At 39.6% G+C, this 18,706-nt stretch overlaps 1 protein-coding gene and 1 long non-coding RNA gene across 2 annotated transcripts in view; one reads left to right on the plus strand and one right to left on the minus strand.

Moving 5' to 3' along the window:
• The window catches only part of LOC134536013 (chromosome-associated kinesin KIF4), a 38,209-nt gene extending 19,503 nt beyond the window's left edge, over window positions 1-18,706 (plus strand). The window contains exons 12-17 of the mRNA XM_063375507.1: window positions 838-1,242; window positions 9,446-9,667; window positions 10,428-10,568; window positions 13,551-13,721; window positions 14,740-14,834; window positions 17,342-18,706. Of these exons, the coding sequence (XP_063231577.1) occupies window positions 838-1,242; window positions 9,446-9,667; window positions 10,428-10,568; window positions 13,551-13,721; window positions 14,740-14,834; window positions 17,342-17,450 (1,143 nt within the window). The 3' untranslated portion in view covers window positions 17,451-18,706. The remainder of the gene's footprint in view (window positions 1-837; window positions 1,243-9,445; window positions 9,668-10,427; window positions 10,569-13,550; window positions 13,722-14,739; window positions 14,835-17,341) is intronic.
• LOC134536014 (uncharacterized) lies at window positions 758-9,926 on the minus strand. The gene is made up of 3 exons (XR_010075745.1): window positions 9,397-9,926; window positions 7,037-7,229; window positions 758-960 (listed from the first exon to the last, which is right to left on the minus strand). It is a non-coding gene; the product is annotated as an uncharacterized LOC134536014 (long non-coding RNA).

Below are 18,706 nucleotides of genomic sequence, written 5' to 3' on the forward strand. Positions count from 1 at the left end.
CACACACACACACACACACACACACATACATACACAAATTTACAGTTTTACCCTTTGTTTGTTTGATGAAATTTTGGACACTTAAACTTTAAAACAAGAGGAAGGTCACTGTTTACATTAGTTTCAGAAAACCACCCTCAGTTCCCTTTTCAACCCCTTACAACACTTTGAAGTAGAATTTTGGCCAATAGACGTTCAGTTTCAAAGAAAAAAAATTTTAAATTACTGTCTACTTCTCTGGATGCTCCAGACAGACAAACAAAAAGAACATTTGTGTTCACTCTCAAAAGCTTTGCATAAAACATTCAAACTATAAAAAAATTAAGTTTGTTTTATATCTAAAAAAAAAAAAAGTGTACAATTTAATTAAAGCCTTTTGAAGTTTTGCACAGTTTACCTCCTGCAAAAATAAAAATAAAAAATTAACTGTCGACCTGAGATTTTTAAAAAAAAAACTACCCTGGTTCCCAGGGGCGCAACAACTAAATTTCCAAGGGGGGGAGGGGGCAATACCCCTTATTATAAAGAATCATCGATCCCCCCTATTGAAGCGGGGGGGTCCGGGGGTCCTCCCCTGGGAAAATTTGTATTTCCAGGTGGAGAATGGTGCTATTTAAGCATTTTTATTATCTAAAAAATTGATTACACAGAACTTTCTTTAACCCCGTTTGCCCCCACTTCAAGGTTTCGGAGGGGGGGGGGGGGGGGGGGCAAAATACCCTTGCCGCCCCCCCCCCCCCCCCCCCTTCTGTTGTTTCTCCCCTGCTGGTTCCCTTAATTATCAGCCTGGGCACTGCCGGGTGAAGCCCGGGCACTGCAGCTCCGGTGTGCCGGCAGGTGCGGGCGCAGCTGGAGCAGTTGGACGGCGGGGATCTGTCGCCCGAGGAGGCGGCGGCGCTGCGCGAGGACCGGCGGCAGCTGGAGGAGGACCTGGAGCTGCGCAGCGCCCAGGTGGCGGACCTGCAGCAGAAGATCGCCGACTCGGACCAGGAGAACAAGGGCAAGACGCGGTGGGAGTCGCTGCAGAGCATGGCGGAGGCCAAGTGCGCCCTGGCCCACCTGTTTGAGCTGGCCGCCGAGGTGAAGAAGGAGCTGTCGTTCAAGGCGCGCCGCCTGTCGGAGCTGGAGGACGCGCTGCGCGCCGCCAGGGACGATGCGGAGGGCTGCCGGGAGAACGCGCGGCAGCTGGCCGCCCGGCACAAGGAGGATATTGACCAGTTGGAGAAAGAGCACCAGAACAAGGTTACTGCTGAATTTTGTGCTCGAGTTTCTACTTTATTAGCTTGGATACAAATACCAAATTATTCTTTATTATGAATTTGAGTAGCAATGAGGATTGGAATCCATCTAAAAAAAATTGTTCACATTATGTAACACGTTCATAGAGAAAGGAAAAGGTAAGTTTGTAGTATAGTGGCTTCTGGTAAATTAGACAAAAAATATTGAAGTGACCTACATTTATTATTATGTATAATTAATGTAGGTATACTTAATTATACATAAAATATTTGTTAAATTGAGTGAAAACTCAGCGACGCCAGTAGGCAGCTGGAGTACAGATGGCTCACACGCACCAAGTCCAGTCCGCAGACGGGGGAAGTTTCGAGCAGGACTGCAGCGCCCGGAGCACCCCAGCAGCGCGGGACGGCGATAAGCAGGAAGAAGTATCTAAAGCACAATCCATGAAGAAGCCGCCACACGACACACAGCGCAAGCGCCCGCCCCCAAAACACCACAAGGGCTGGTGGCAGGCGAATTAGAAGAGGGGGCGGCGGTAACGGAGAATAAGAGCAGGTACGTATCACAGCTTCCGATCCAGCCCGAAACTGCAAGTCTCACAGGGCATCACCGCCGGGCGCAGCAGTGCACGGAGGGGAGGCGGCTCGCAGCGGCGCTCGAAGAGGGGCGCCAGCGTGCTGCCACATCACAAACACTCCGACGAAGCGCGCCACAGCAGGAATCACTGCTCGACGAATCTCTGGGCTAGGCAGGGGCTGCGTAAACAGTACACGGAAGTCTCTAACACTACGAGAGGGCCCACCTCGTAGGAGACAACCAGCAGGAGCGGCGGGCACACCGACGAGAAGAGATGGCGCAGTCACTGTCGAGGCTTATGTCCATAACAGGTAGGAAGCGTAGGAAGCAGGAGCCGCCGAAGAGCATGACGCAGGCAGTGAAGAGTGGACGTCTCCTCTCTTTGCTGGGTGATGACTGAAGAAAGGCGGCGAAGACGGCTCGCCAGCAGCAGGATAATGGAGTGGCGGAGAGGAAATTACAAAGAAAAACATACAACACACTGCGCCATCCACAAATACTAAAAATATAGCTGCCCAATCACACAACTTACTTTCGAGTGCACTGGAAAGATTCACATAGTTTAGTAGGGAATAAATATACAATAAAACATAAAATACATTGTAAAAAAAAATAGCACCCCACTCAGCCAACAACCCTTATATAGAGCTGGGCTGCCGTACTAGTTGCATACTGTAAACACTTATTCAAAGATTATTAGGACATAAATAATAAATCAGAATATGGCTATAACTGTTAAAATACAAGTCTTAAACTGTCTCTAGAAAATAATTCCAAACTTCTATGGGAAAATTTTGACAATAAGGCTAGGCCAGAGCAAACAGCTCCAGATGATTATTCATAAATGACATGCAGGTAAAATCAATAAAAATACAACGGGAGAGAAAACCTGCTAATACTTACTAACAAAACAACTTACACGTTAAGACACAAACTTTCAGCTGGCTTACATGGCACTTTTTATACCTGGATTTTTTCTTACAATCCTGGAGAAGTACAGTATTATTGCCCAAAAAACGCACAATAGTGAACGGGCCCTCATATGGGGGAAGCAACTTAACATTGATCTGTCCCGCTAAAGAAGGGAGAACATATGAACGCACCAGAACAATATCGCCAACCCTAAAACCATAGGGCTGCCTAGTTTTGTTGTACTGCGTCTCGACAATGTGGCGGGCCTTCTGGAGATTACAAGGAACAAGATCAAGAATTTTCTCGAGGTCAGCCTCAGTTAGGGCGGAGCTTAGAGACGGCAGTCCCCAGAGATTCAGGAGAGGGTGAGTGAGCTCGCGGCCCAAAAAGGGAATGGAAGGAGGAAAACCGTTGGCGGAGTGCACAGCAGAGTTAAGACCCATGTTAATGTAGTCCAGATCGGAATCCCAAAGTGTCTGATCTGAACGATAAAAGGAAGTGAGAACCCCCTTGAGCACCTTGTTGACACGCTCTGATTGGTTGCCCTGAGGGAAATATGCCGAACTATAGATAGGTTTAATTGCCCATTCAAAGCACATATCCTTGTAGATGTTAGACTGGAAGTATCTGGCATTATCAGACACGAGCATGGCAGGGGCTCCAAAGAGCTTCCACACTTGTTCCCGAAGGGCTTTGACAATCGAAACTGCTTTCATGTTTTTTAGAGGTAGAAGTATGACAAATTTAGTGAAAATATCGACCAAGACAAGCAAGCATATATTACCCTTACGCAAGCGCGTCAATGGTCCAAAGATATCTAGATGGACAACATGCCAGGGTGCCACTGGCGGGTCTGCACAGTACAGGCCCACCCTCGTGTTTTGGGGTGGCTTCGAAATCTGGCAATCATGACAGGATCTGACAAAGGCACGAACGTCGTTGCGAAGATCCGGCCAGTATAAATGCGCAGAAATGCAGCGGAAGGTTTTATCCATACCAGATGGCCTCCGATCAGGGACGAATGGTAGTATTTAAGTACCATAGGCCTTAATATTAATGGCACAACTGCCTTACGAGCTCGACCCCATGCTGCCAGTAAAATAAATCAGACCCTGTTCCTCCACAAATGGGACCACTTTCTTGTCTCGCAAGTCCTTACGGATTTTCTGACAAACAATGTCGTCAAGCTGACACTCACGAACATTAAGGTAGGACTCCGGGAAAACCTTGCACACACATAGGAGTTCATCGGGACTAGGTGACTCGTTCTCTTCAACCAAAAACTCCTCGGGACAAAACATCCGCGAAAGCGTGTCGGCCACTACATTGTCGGCTCCTCGAACATGATGGATAACAAAGTTAAAACGAGAAAGACGAAGTATCCAACGTCCCAGCTTGCCCAGTTGTTGAGGATGGTTACAGAGCCAGCTCAAAGCCTGATTATCTGTAAAAAGATCGAATTCCCTACAGTCGAGATAACATTCGAACTTTTCCAAGCCGAACAGGCAGGCAAGAGCCTCCTTCTCGTAAGTACCTAACTTTCGTTCAGACTCCAGTAACGAGCGGCTGGCGAAGGCTATTGGCCGGAGTTTGCCCTCTTCCAGGTGGCCGAGAACTGCTCCTAGAGCAATGGACGAGGCATCAACAAACAGGGCAAAACGCTTGCTGAAATCAGGCAGAACCAGAACGGGAGGAGAGCCCAATTGAGACTTCAGGGTAGCGAACGCCTTTTCCTGTTCGGGGCCCCAAACAAAGGGAACGTCCTTTTTACGAAGGGCATTTAAGGGGGCACAAAGGGCAGCAAAATTCTTGATGAAGCGGGAATAATACCCAAGCATGCCCAAAAAACGTTGCACACCCTTGATATTCTTAGGTCTGGGGAAGGCGACAATGGGAGCAACCTTATCCGGGTCCATGAGCAAGGAGCCCTCGGAAATAACATAGCCCAGAAACTTCACGAACTTTCGGCCAAGGGAAATTTTCTTAGGATTGACCGTAAGTTTGGCAGCACGAAGGCGAAGGAAGACCTCCCTTAGATGGTCAAGGTGCTCCTCAAAAGAATTGCTATATACAATAATGTCGTCAATGTAGTTGAAAACAAAACGAAATTTGAAATCACTTAACACGTGATCAAGCACGCGGCTCAAGGCCTGGCTGCCAAAACTGACGCCCATAGGAATTCTGTTAAACTGGTAATGACCGAAAGGGGTTGAAAAGGCAATATATTTACGGCAACTTGGGTCCAACAGACATTGGTGGAAACTATGATTAAGGTCGATAACAGAAAATATACGAGCCTTGCCCAAGTGCTGTAGAGCACTCTCCGCTGTAGGTAATGGCCATCTGTCATCAATAATCTTCTGATTCAATTCCTGGAAATTGTGAACTAATCGCCATTCCGTACTGTCCTTCTTGGGTACCAAGAAGGTTGGGGTACTGAAATCGGATGTAGATGGGGTAATAACATCGGCAGCCAACAATTTTTGAATAATTTCTCTCATGAACTGAAGTTTCGGGGGTGACACTTTTATATATCTGCTACGAACGGGTACCTCATCCCTCACATAGAAAAGATAAGGCAGTACATCACACCTGCCAATCTTGCGGGTTATCACATCTGGAAACTCGCTTACTAAGTCAGCGATAGCCTGGTTGGATTCGTGACTCGTCAGTTCCTTACAGGACATGACAATGGGCACGCGTTTTTCGTGCCGCAGCTGAATTTTTATAGATGGCGCAAAACCAAAAGACAATTCGTGTCTATGCAAATCCAACACGCAACGCGTGTTACTAAGGAAATCGAGACCCAAAACAAAATTAGACGCAAGTCCAGAAACCACAATAAACTTCCAACTCCAAGAAAATCTGTGAACCTTAAAGTGTAAAATCACCGAGCGACGGGCGCGCACGATGTCGCCATTGGCCACGGAAATGATTACATCAGGCTCATTGACAACTAAACGCTTCAAATGACGATGCTGGCTAAGCAAACTGTCAAAACATGCCTCACTGATGCACGAACAAGTGGCTCCTGTATCGACGAGAGCGGGGTAAAAATTACCCAGTACAAGTAAGGGAAGAAAATGTAAAAACGCTTGAGGAAAGGATTTGTGCATAACACGACGACTACGACCCTTCCTGCGTGTCATCAATGCCGGTTTCCCGGACATTGGACTCGGTAATGGCCCGCCTGACCGCAGCGGAAACACCGCCTTTCGCCAGCATTAACTCGAGAACTAGTGCACTCGGCCGTAACGTGTCCGAAAACACAACAATTAGCACATCGGCCACGGCCGCGAGTATCAATCCTAGCGGGGAGCGCGGCTGCGTTATTCACGGCCAAGTTCAAGGTCGCGGCAAGGGGCGGCTCGCTTACACGAGCAAGCGCCGCGCCGCTCGACACACCGCGGGGGCTAGCAAGCGCGACAGGCGGCTCGCTTACACAAGCATGGATACCGCCGGTCGGGCGGCCACGCGGACGGGCCGGCCCGCCGGGAGACTCGTTCACATGAGCGCGCACCCCGGCGCGTGAGGCGACATGCGGAAGCAACTCTTCTAACGAATGACGTAACACGTCACTCACTGGGGCGCGTCTCTCGAAAACAGGCGCGGCGTCGCCGTAACATGCACTTCCGTCAGGTGGTCGCGCATAAGTGGCAGGCCGACAGTCAGTCATGCCGACATGCCTGGGGGAAAAATATTCTCTATTGAAAGGTGGCGACTTAGAGACAGCGCCGCGCGTAGACACGGGAAATTCAGAGCAGTACTTGCTTGCCGCAGCGATACGGCTTTCTACCTCACCGCCCCACTCACGTAAGGCATTCAGGGTAGATGGAGGTGTCAACATAGCGCAGTTCTGAAGCACCACCGGCGCAAGATTACCTAGGATCAACTGCACAAATTCCCCTTCAGGAATTCCCAAACTCAAAGCATCGGCATAATCACTAACAGAATTTACAAACTGAGTGACAGATTCATCGGGCTTTTGAAAGCGAAAAACCAGCTCTCGTTTACACACGTCGAGAACACGGGGCGGACAAACAGTGTGAACCAACTGTTTTTTAAACGCCGCGAAATCGTCTCCATGTGAAATAGCCTGCGTAAGAAGTTGCACATAAGTGCCAGTGCACTTACTCAGTAGGGCTTTCATGAAAGCCTCAGCAGGAACCAAATTCAATTTAAACAATCGCTCCGCAGCGATCACAAAATCCAAAGCGGCACGCGGCTCGCTTCCGCCCAACACGGGGAGCGGCTTTAAGGCTACAAAGAAGAGCTTCTGATTAAAGGAAGCGCCCGTGGGCGGACTCACGTCAGGAGGGGACTGCCGTGTCCGGGGCTCAGGAATGGCTGCACACGAGTCACGCACGAACTGAGCGAGGCGCGCGCGAAGCACCGCCACGGTGTCCGTCGCCGAAGCCTCTAATTGATTTTCTTCGCAATGTTGGATGAGTTCCTCCTTGTGCAGCTTATATAACCAGGCAACCCCCGGCGAAGACATGGCTCTGAAACAGTAAACACAACAGCAAAAACACTCCGCTAGCAGAGTTGCGCAGAATTTGAAGTACCGTGAAGGGGAAGGGGAAATCCACCTCACTTTACCTCAATGACGTTAACAATAAGAAACATTAAAAAAAAAACTATGGCCCCTGTAAAGGGACAGGCAGAGTGCCAGACGTGTTGTGTAACCCCTAAAGAAATAAGCGTAAATATCAGAAATACAAAAATACACAATTTTATTATTCTTTAAATCAAGCCCCATATGAATATAGAGGGGCAACATATAACAAGAATTACGAAAGAATTACGTAAACAGGTACTGAAAGCAATACAAATAGTCAATATACAAATGTTATGTGCTAACGTTATTTAAATCATGGTAATAGCAGGTAGAATGCTGCCTGTCCGGACGTGAGAGGTGCGGCGGAGAAAAACGACAAACGCCCCGACGGAAAATGGGTCGAAAGCAAAAAACAAATTCAAAGAAATGCACAAGGTGAAACACACTGGCAATGCAAACCAGGAAATTACGAAACAAATTCGGTGTCCAACAAACATTACTTTATGAGGCCAAAAAGGAGGCAAGCCAAACATGACGCAGAAGGCAAATTACATAATTATCAAGAAAAAAAAATGTAAGACACCGACCAGAGAACACCTCGTAGCCATGCGTAACACGGCGCGACGCCGAAGCACCCCTCACGGCGATCGCTCCCGGAACAGAACAGAACGAGCAAAATAATTACACCCCTATATATAAAAAATCCAGATGGCGCTAGTGTCACATTCAGTAGGCCTGGAAGCAGGCGCCTACGTCACGCGGACGTCACAAGGGAGTGCGGGAGGGGGCTTTAAGGGTAACGAGGGAAGGGGAGGAGCCGGCGGGCCTCTGAATGCCGAAGCGCACGTTGCAAATTCATTTCAGTTTTGAATATTTTCTGGATTGTGTTTTCATGCTCTACCATATTTGTTTCATAAAATTTGTCCCATCCTTCTTTGCAATCATTATATGTGGTTTTTTTTATAGGTGTTTAAGGTTTGTAGTTATGGAAATCTAGGTGCAACGGATGGTGGAATTAAGTCTGTGTATCATGCTAGTTTTTTATATATCCAGTTTTGTGTATGCATAGTTTAATGGTAATAGTACAGTAAAAGGTCTTGTATCTGGCAATTTTATGATTTGGCACATTCTTTAATCCTCAGTTCAGATTTTTTGGGTGGATTTCAAGTTGCTCAAGGTTTAACTTATTGTTCCGTTTTATTTGAGTACATTTTTTTTTTGGTTTTCTAGCGAAATACATTTCACCCATATATTTGTGTGATTTTTCAAAAAGAAAAAAAATGCTCTTCTGTATATGTATATCTTTCTATAGAGCACTTATTACAACTCTTGAAGTACCATTGTGCTGTATATTAATTTTTTTTTCCTGGAGTGCCTTTTTAAACTACAATAAAACTCTTTTAAGACATTCCCGCACTATACCATTTTATGTCGAATATGGTCAAATGTCTCGTGCCTGTCATTTTGTCCATAAGATGAAGGTACGTTATTTTTTCCCATGTAAGATGTTGCGATTCAGTGGTTGTCCTATGGCAGGGGTGATGGGGGCGACTACCTCCTCCCTCTCATCAGAATCCTAAAAAAAAATTATCTACTCCAGTCCACACCTAACCTATTTTGTCGGTTTGGTTTTTTTAATGTATGATTACATTTATTAGTAATACTTTAGTGTAATTTTTTTAACTTAGTACTCTTAAAAATAAGTTAAAACTGTAGTGTTTTAAATTTCTTCAAGATAAATTAGAAATGTGCAATAATAGGTTTTTAAATGGCTGATATTTTTAAAAAGGGTTATTTCGCCATTTAACCAGGAGTTAATTTTGTAGCAAACAAACCCTGTGGTCATCTGCCCTCCCCAGAGTTCGAAGCTGAGTCCGCCTCTGGGGTGAATTTGGTATTTTTTTCAGGGGGAAGCCGTAGTAATTTTATTACAGTCTTGTTGTGGACATCTTGTAGAAAGAAAACAAATGCTCTTCTGTATACGTATTATCTTTCTATAGAGTGCTTATTACGACTCTTGAAGTACCATTGTGCTGTATATTAATTTTTTTTTTCCCGGAGTGCCTTTTTAAACTACAGTTAAACTCTTTTAAGACGTTCCTGCACTATACCATTTTATGTTGGATATGGTCGAAAGTCTCGGTCCGGTCTGTCCTGCAGGTGTTCATGCTGCTGAACCAGCTGAGGGGCGTCCAGCCGGAAGGCGGGGACAAGATGCTGCGGGACCGCATCCGGATCCTGGAGCAGTCGTTCGAGCAGCTGGAGGTCCTGCAGAGGAGGCTGGAGGAGAGCGAGGCGGAGCTGGCATCCGTGCGGGGGCTCCTGGACCAGCGGACGGCCGAGCTGGAGGAGGAGAGAGAGCGCAAGCACCACCGCAGCAAGGTGAGTCTGCCCCCCTGTCCGCCTGGCAAAACCACCCAAAGCCTTTTTGGTTGGCTCAGAAGGCAAGCTGTTGTGTACACAGAGTATAAACACACGCTGATAGTTCCCACCTCCACTGACTGGCGGAGTCTCGAACGCAAAAAAAAAATAATAACACGGCTTGACGGAAAATCTAACTAGGCCAACTGGCCTAAAAAAAAAGGTGCGACACACGTTAGACACTTAATTGATATGTAAATTTTCTTTCGGATACTTTTGAACACGTCAGTATTTTTTGTACAATTTTATTCAACTTATAATACAAGTAAGAATTAATTTATTCAATGATAAATTTAAACTTTTTGTTATTTTTATGAGATGTGTTTTTGCATGGGCTGAGTATTGATATGTTAGTGGTCTAGTATACATACTATATGTATATTTTTTTTATGTAAAGTATTTGTTGAAGAAAAATTCCAGAAAATTAGGTGCATATGTATGTATGAGATGAGTTTTAGAGTTTTCCCTCAACTTAAACTTACCTGCAATTTACACTTTTATCTTTGTTCACTCTGAAAAGTGTAAATAAGGGGGGCTTTCCTTTCCTGTATATTCTACTTTCAAAACAGCAGAGAATTTTGTGTTCATTTGTTGGTAGTCATAATATCCATTATTGTACAATATGTTTATCATAGATGTATAAAAATGTGTTGTTTTTTTTTTTTTTTAATTGGAATTAACTATTGCAAAAAAAAATCATGTTTTGACTTTTTTTTTGTAGCAAGAGAAGAAAAAGGAAAATGTTGAAATTTTACCGCCACATAGAAGTTTGATTGAATCAGATGACGACTTCATTGACGATTCGTTTGCTGACCCAGATTGGCGGAAAACACCTCTGTTCCAAAAAATCCAGAGGCTGAAGGTAGGGCAGTATCAAAAGAGTGACATAATGCATTTTCTTAATTAATCCAATGCTAGTCTCGAATTTGAGAAAACCCAGGATCAGAGGTTGGTTTTGGTGCCTATCATAAAAGAAAGTAGATGATTTATTACATGTTATTAGGTACTAGAGACCTGAAAAATTCGCTACCGCGATAACGCGAATTTAAGCATTTTCACGTGTAAAACGCGAATTTCTGCACTTTTAATTGAAAACGCCTATTTATCATGCTTTTGGCACATTTTAAAGAAATTTTGTTAAAACCGTCTAAAAATTACGTATCAAAATAAAGATGTATCGTAATTAATTATACATACGCATATTTACAATGATTTTCCGTAAGTTCATTACTTTTCTAGATACTACGGTTATTTTGATTTCTTAGTTTAGTCGCTATCTTCCTTTTCTCAACGGTGTTGACTTGTTGCACAAAAAAAAAAGTCACGGGCTTGAAAAATATTTATACATAATTATATAAATGCAATATTCAATTTATTTCGTAAATTGTTCTCATATTCTTATAACATCAATTAAATTTACTTTTATATTTTTAACGGTGCCTTTACGTTTGGGTTGAAAATAAATCGGCTTGCTAAGAATGTTTGAGATTTTATGTTGGTCACTCAGTTTTGTTCGTTATTTTCGTTTAAACAATTTTCTTCTGTCAAAAACTTTAATTCATAAATTACGTTGTAGTATAATACGAACGAAAATATTTATTGTTAAATAATTATTGAAATTAATTTTTAAACTTTTCTATACTATACCCATAGTTTAAAGTTATAGTTGAATAACACGAAAGAGACATACAAGTATGGAACATCAATCGTAACCTCAAAAAATGAAATACTACGAATTTGTAAACAAGTTTGCCGTGAAAACCAATTATTTTATCTTCGAGTAACATAACGTAGCTAGTGCGATTACATGAGGTGTTTGTTTTCGTTGTGGTTTTCTGGATTTTGAGCATTGCTTTAAAATAATTGTACAGCTAATGTTAAATTAAGTATAAAGTTACCCATATTTTGTTTGAAATGCTTAAGCCTCCCGTAAATGCGTATATACGGGCGGAAGAATTCAAACGTGAAGGTTTCTACGCTTCTGACCCAAAAACATTAATGTGCAGACAATGCAACTGTGCAGTTACATATGAAAAAAGAGACAAAAACAGCAGAAGTTAGTGTTTGTAAACAATAATTCGTAATTTTGTTAAAAAAAAAATCAGTACCAGTTTTAAAGTAAGGAAATAATACTTTTTTTTTTTGGGTAGGGGGGGGGGGGGGAGAAAAATAACATCTACTTTTTCAGGTCTCTAGTTATTACATGATGTTCAGCATTAGGGAAAATTTGGAACTGTGAATTTCTGAGGAAAATCAGAGAATAGTCTAGAAATATTAAGTAGGTCAGGGAATGTAATGAAATGCTTATTTTTTTAAAAACAAATAGCAAAGTTGTGCATTTTGTCACGCAAAGCTGAATTCCATCTGTCATCTTGTGCTGTAGTGTGATGTAGAAAATATAAATTTGTGCATAGGTCCCACTGTGTAAACAGTTTTGTCATGACATTGGAGAACCTGTAAGTGTATTGTGACTAAGCCAGTGTTGCAAAGTTGTGCAGAAGTCTAAAATAAGTTTTACGTAAAAAAATAAACAGGTTTTTATGTAGAAAAAGAGACTTGAATTGTAGGAAGAAAGTAGGTAATTTTTTCGGTTTAATTTGAGGGAAAGTACTGCATTGCATTTAATGACATTTAATGGGACCTAAAGAAAATGTCAATAATTACTGGAAACGTAAATACGGGGGTTTCACTTCTACACTTTGTATTATACTATTTTAAATATATGTGAAACTACCGTATTTACCCGATTGCAAGACGACTCGAATGCAAGACGAGGTCAACTTTTTAACCTTTATAAACCAGAAAATAGTATATAACAAGCTATAAATAAACATTTTACGCACGTTTGCTTCGGATATGCCAAAACGTCTTGATGCAGCACTGTTGTTTTCTTCTTCATATTTTACCACAATGAGCTTAAAATTTGCATCGTGATATGTTCGAGAGCCTTTCTTTATAAAAGAACTTGATGTTCCTCGCCTTTCAACACTATCCATTTTAGGTTCCCGCAATTTACCGCATTTGTTTATTAACGAAAATAAACAATTTCGTTTACATAGAATAACATTGTTAAAACGTATACAACACTTTGGGTTACTAAAATTGTTACAGCGCTCGCAACATAGTGGAGATATCATGTACTACAAAATTCAGCATGAGAAATGACCTGGTTTACCAACTCCCAAGTCTAGGTTTCACGTCTTCTTTCGTGCATACTTTATCTATGGCGTGAGCGCAAAAAAACAAAGCATGGCAACTAGTACCGTAGATGTTTTTTATAATCCTTTTGCGTACAAATTAGCTTGAAATTGTACTGTATTTTTCATTAAATGATTATAATGTTAATAGTTATTTATTGCCTGTACCCATAAAAGTAATTTCACATTGTATTAGCCTAAAAATGTGGGACAAACTACCATCAAAAATCAAGATTTTCAAATGCAAGACGAATGTGAAATTTTTTACTGTTGCCGGGAGAAAAAATTATTGTCTTGCATTCAGGTAAATACGGTACTTTTTGGCCACAATGGAACTTTGCATTACAGATTATTCTGTATTTCGTAATATACAAACAAATTAACACTGAACATCTTATTCATGTTGCCAAGGATTAAAATAGGCTTGTAATAACGAGGAATTTGGATTAACCGATATCATATTATTAACAAGGTTCCACTGTAACATCTTTTTGTTTTTCCTTGGAAAACTTGGTAAGATAAGAGGGTTGTGCTGACGATTACTCGTTAGTACTGTACTGGGTTGGGTGGAACATGAAAGTAACCCTTCTGCCCGAGTGAGGGATGGGGTGTGGCACCGGTCGCGGAGAAGGTCTTGGGTTCCACAGCGCCCGTCCGTGCTGAACACGGACCGGGGGGCCAAGAGGACGGCGGACGGCCAGACCAAGTGCTCCTGCAGGGGCAAGGGCAGGTGCCTCAAGAAGAACTGCAGCTGCCGCAAGATGGGGGCGAGTTGCGGCCAGCATTGCCGCTGCGTGGACTGTCTCAACAAGGATGAGGTGAGTGGTTCTTGCTGTGGATTAGTAATGGGTTGAGACAAGATTTTATGGTTTTATTTTTCGTCCAAATTTTTTTTTTAAATTTCAATTTTATTGATTAATTTTTTTAGAGGCTGTTTTGTAATACTTACGCCACCAAAGTAGTAATAAATTTAATATGCTGCATTTTTACGATAAAATAATCTGTGATGAATTGGTCTAAAAACAGGTACATTCAGAACAATAAATATAAATTAGAGCGCATTTGTGGTTTAAAAGTAATCCAAACTGAGCTCCTCAATTAAAGAAATTAAATTAATTTTTTCTGATCCATGCGCACTTTAGTACAATTTTTTTGTCCGGAAATTACATTTCTTGAATTTCAAACTTTAAGAGATGACTTTTTTTATGATTGAATTAAGTTTTTGATAAATGCTACTTAATTCCATGATATAACTTATTTGGTGTCATTTCGCTGTTATTTCAGTTTTATTGTAATTCGCCATATAATCTTGTCCCTAGTAATGGATCTAGACCATAGAGTTCAGATAAAATTGTTTAATGATTTGGTATTTATTTTTCTCAGTTTTGAGATGAACTCAGATTGTATTTTGCTGTAGTACAATTATTCAAATTTTTTTTCAAGTTCGAATTAAATTTAAATGTTTTGAAAAGTATAAAATGTGCTAACCAGCAGACTCAAATTATTTTGTTCATAATTTCCATACAAAATATATTTGTTCAAGTAGGCCAGTGAGTAAAAAACACTTGAGGTAAAAATTAATTGAAAACCAGATTTTAGATTTAGTGTTTAATTAAGTGCAAATAGTTGAGAGAAAATATTATCATGAGTAATGATAGGTGAGATTTTCATATATTTTAACTTACGTAGGTGAAAAACAAAGATTCTCTCATCAAATAAACCAGTTACACATTATTGTAAAAGTTAGTATACGTGGTTTTAAAACAAAAATAACAAAATTTATCTTCACCTGTGAAGCATTGGTTCTTATAATGTTATTTAATATTTTTATTTCAGAATGAAGATCGGGAAATAATTTCAAAGCTGAATTTCGCTGATGAAACAAGTTATGATGATGAAGATTTAAGTAGTGTGGACTCTAAGAGGTCACGGTATGTATGTTGTATATTGTTTGTGTTCTGTTTTTAAAAATCTATAGTGTTGCCCATTCTTTCTCTTTCCAGTGTTTTCTATTAAATACAAGTAGAACAAAACTATATTATAAGGTGATGAACGTGTTATGTAATTTTATGTTTCCTCTTAGGTACCTAGCTTTTACAGTTGTGTGAATACCATGTTTTATCACATAATTGTCACACCAATATTTTAGTGTGTCAAAGTTTGGAAGAAGAAGAAAAAATCTCATATAAAAGTTGCTTGATGTTTTTGGTTCCGTTTTTAGATCCAAAGTGCTGTGTCTAGTGGAACAGCATTCGGTTTTCAAGTTTCTGTCGGGCAATTTGGTACAGTCAAACCTCTATCTATCGTTTTTCAGGGGACCAACAAAAAAATTCAGTAGATGCGGACATTCAATAGATGTGGACTTCACTCTAAGAATTTTTTAAAAATATTACAACCTCAAAATTAGTGTCAGAAATATATCAGTTACTTATCATTAAAGTTAATCAGTTGAAAAATAAATAAAAATGGAAGTATTTTACTTAATTCAATTTACACTTGCAAAAAAAAAAACATATGCACAATAAATCTACATGGAAATTAAAGTCTTTTTCAATATCCTGAAGTCTGAAATATGTTTACTCATGTCATCAAATGTAGAGCTGTACTGAAGAAGCCGATTTTGCCAATATTTAGTTGAATCGGCATTTCTGCCGACTTCCGATACGCTTGTTAATTTTCGGCCGATATTACTGAAAAACGAGAGACTGCCATAACCTAAAAATCCACGATTACCCATTTCACTTTTCGTAGTAGTACTGCATTCTTTCAGATCGCATTATTTCTTCGCAACATGTGCCAAACGTACGTATAAAAATTTAACATCCTTTTTTTCAATAATGTTCTTTAATTTTAATGTCATAAATAAATACATTACCGTCACGGTAAATATACATCTCGGTTGTTACGGTAACTGTAGTGCAAATGTGGTAGCTATCGTGCTTCTGCAGTAATTATGGTATCGACAAAGAATCTTGTTCTTTTTATGGTAATTATCTTAGGATAACAATTGGGTTTGTACTGTAGTTATGGTACATCATCCATAATTCTTCGCAGGTTGTTGTTCATTTGTCTTTTCTTCATATTTACGTGCTCCATTACTTGGCTGCAGATTTAAGGTGATTTTTACTACTGTATACTATCGTTACTGTTTTTATGACGGTTTCTTTCTAAGATATGGTTATTTCTGCAAAATCTTTATGGTTAAACGATCATCTATTATAATTTATAGTGATGGGACCACATATTTTGTACGATCAATGCGGACAAAACGATAATTCGAACATCGGTACAAGCGGACTTTTTTAACCTTAGTTGTATGGCAATTTTGCCGGGACCGTAGAAAGTATACGATAAACACGGACAATCGATACATGCGAGTTCGATAGATAGAGGTTTGACTGTAGTTATAATGGGGAAAATACAGTAACAGAATTTCAGTAAAACTTGTTTAAGATTAACACACCAAAAAAGATTCCCTGACCAATATGGTAAATTGTGTTGGTTCTGCCTTTTTCTCATTAATATGTACTTTTTTTTTGCCCATAAACTTTTATCCCGTATAAAACAATTTATTTTAAAGTTGAAATCTATTATTCGTTTGGATATTACCGCTATATGTGTAATTAACAGAAATACAAATTTGTCCGATGTGCAAATTTTCTATTACAGACATTTTCAAACATAATAACCTTTATCTATTCATCTCTGTCACCGCTGTGTACCGCGTATAAAGATTGTAGTCAGTGCCAGTTGGCATCATTCATGTTTGGTTACGTTGATGCATGTATAGAGTGCGCATATGTAGACAAATAACAATATTGATAGCCCGCACTCTTTCGTGGCGAGTGTGTACTACGACCAAATTTATGTTTTCTATATCATGTTGGGGTCATGGTTTCCATTTTTCTATTTTAAGTTGAACATAGTTTTTGTTGGATGACTTATTAATTTAAATGGTTTAGCAAGCTTTTGTATACTTAATTAATTAAAAAGTAATATGAATAGGTTTTGTTGTTATGATTAACTTTACCTTAACCAATTTTTTTTTTTTTTACGTATTTACGTCGTACTCCTACTTTCAAACTTGGTTTTAGTATAAAATGTGCGACGATTATGCGATAAAACACTGTATTTGTAATTTCGAAGTGTTGGCATTCGAGGTCAAAACAAATACGAATAGGTAATTCATTATTTGTATTCGTAAATTCAAATATTTGCACAGGCCTAGTATTTCATGTTTTTATTCATAAGAATTCAGCAGTGTTTCATGTTACATGCCAGTCTCTATTTATTTGGGTTCCTTTCAGCCCAATTAAATGGAATAAATTATCTTACTTCTTAAACTCTTAAATGTATGTGTAGGCACTATATATGTGTGTGTGGTTTTTTTCTTTTAGTTTGAAATTGTGAAATTGTGCTTGGTGTTTTTGTTCTGCAGGACACTGTCCAGTATTGAAAACACAATGGACCACACATCTAAAATGAGGGAGCAGGTTCGATATTTTCCAGAGCCGGAGGAATCCTCAAAAGTTGCTACAAGCAGCTAGTACTGATATTGTCTGTTGGCGCTTGTTTGTTATTCAATGTCCTTGTAGTTTTTGTATTGAATATTTTTTTAGCCATAATATGGTTGAGCACAGACCTTTCTAGTTCATGTAAATTTTAATATACAAGAGACATTTTTTATTACATCCTCCACAGAGCAAGAGAAAAGGAGTTCTCTGCTGTAAAATATTACTAGTAAACACTACAATTTGAGGACTTCCATTCTAATGAAAATATTTTAGGTAGGTACTTTTTACTAATATTGACAATTCATCAAAATATTATTCATTATTTTAAAGTGAAATATAGACAGTTGCACACAAGTACTCTCAGCCTGTGGTTTGTGCTGCTTTTCATTTTTCACTTAGAGTTTTTGTTTGGAGCTTTTTTTATTTATTGAGATAAAAAATAATAACAGTATTTGTCTGAAAATAAAAACAGTAATTTTTTATATATTTTTTTTTTTGCACAGCCACAATGTCTGAATCTTACAAATAAGCACTCCCTAAAGAACATCTTCTGGTGTAGCTTGTTTATCAGGTTTGTCTTTCATGAATGCTAACTTAATGTAAATTTCTTGACTATTGTATATTAAAGGATTAGTCATTCATTAGGTATTTAGTTTACAATCATAATGCAATATTTTATTATAATATTTAAAGGCTGATAGTTTATGACTGATGTTAATAATAGGTAATTGTCATAAAATTTCTGACAGCTCACTACGTCTGAACAAGGGTGAATGTATATTGCTCAAAGAAATGTACTTCTGATGGTGGTAATAATTTCCATTCTGTAGTTTCAGATTTGGTTTTATTTTTTTGGTCTTGTTTACATGTGTGTGGAATATGCTTTTATTAAAAAAAATTAAAATACAACCACAATTAGAAGAGACAAATTGAAATAAGTGACTATGTATGTGTATATATGGAATTGGTTTATTGGTTTATCATTATACTGGCAATTATAAATATTTGACGTAAATATTGTTTTAAATTAGGTAGCCACGGTGTCTGTCTGCACCCATTATCATAATTTATAAAAAAAACATGACTGTAGTATATGTATCCTATTTTAAAAATGCTCAATGAATGTCGGTATTGTAAAATTTTAGGTACATATTATTGGCTGAAAAATTTAATATAGAATTTTGAATGTGATTTGAGAACTTCAACTTACTGTGTAACTTTCTTAAGTATTATTTCTGTGAATTTTGTGTCTGTTTATTTTTAAATTAAAATGTTTCTTTTTATTATTT

The sequence above is a fragment of the Bacillus rossius genome, chromosome 10 (assembly GCF_032445375.1).
Source record: "Bacillus rossius redtenbacheri isolate Brsri chromosome 10, Brsri_v3, whole genome shotgun sequence".
Classification (NCBI taxonomy): domain Eukaryota; kingdom Metazoa; phylum Arthropoda; class Insecta; order Phasmatodea; family Bacillidae; genus Bacillus; species Bacillus rossius.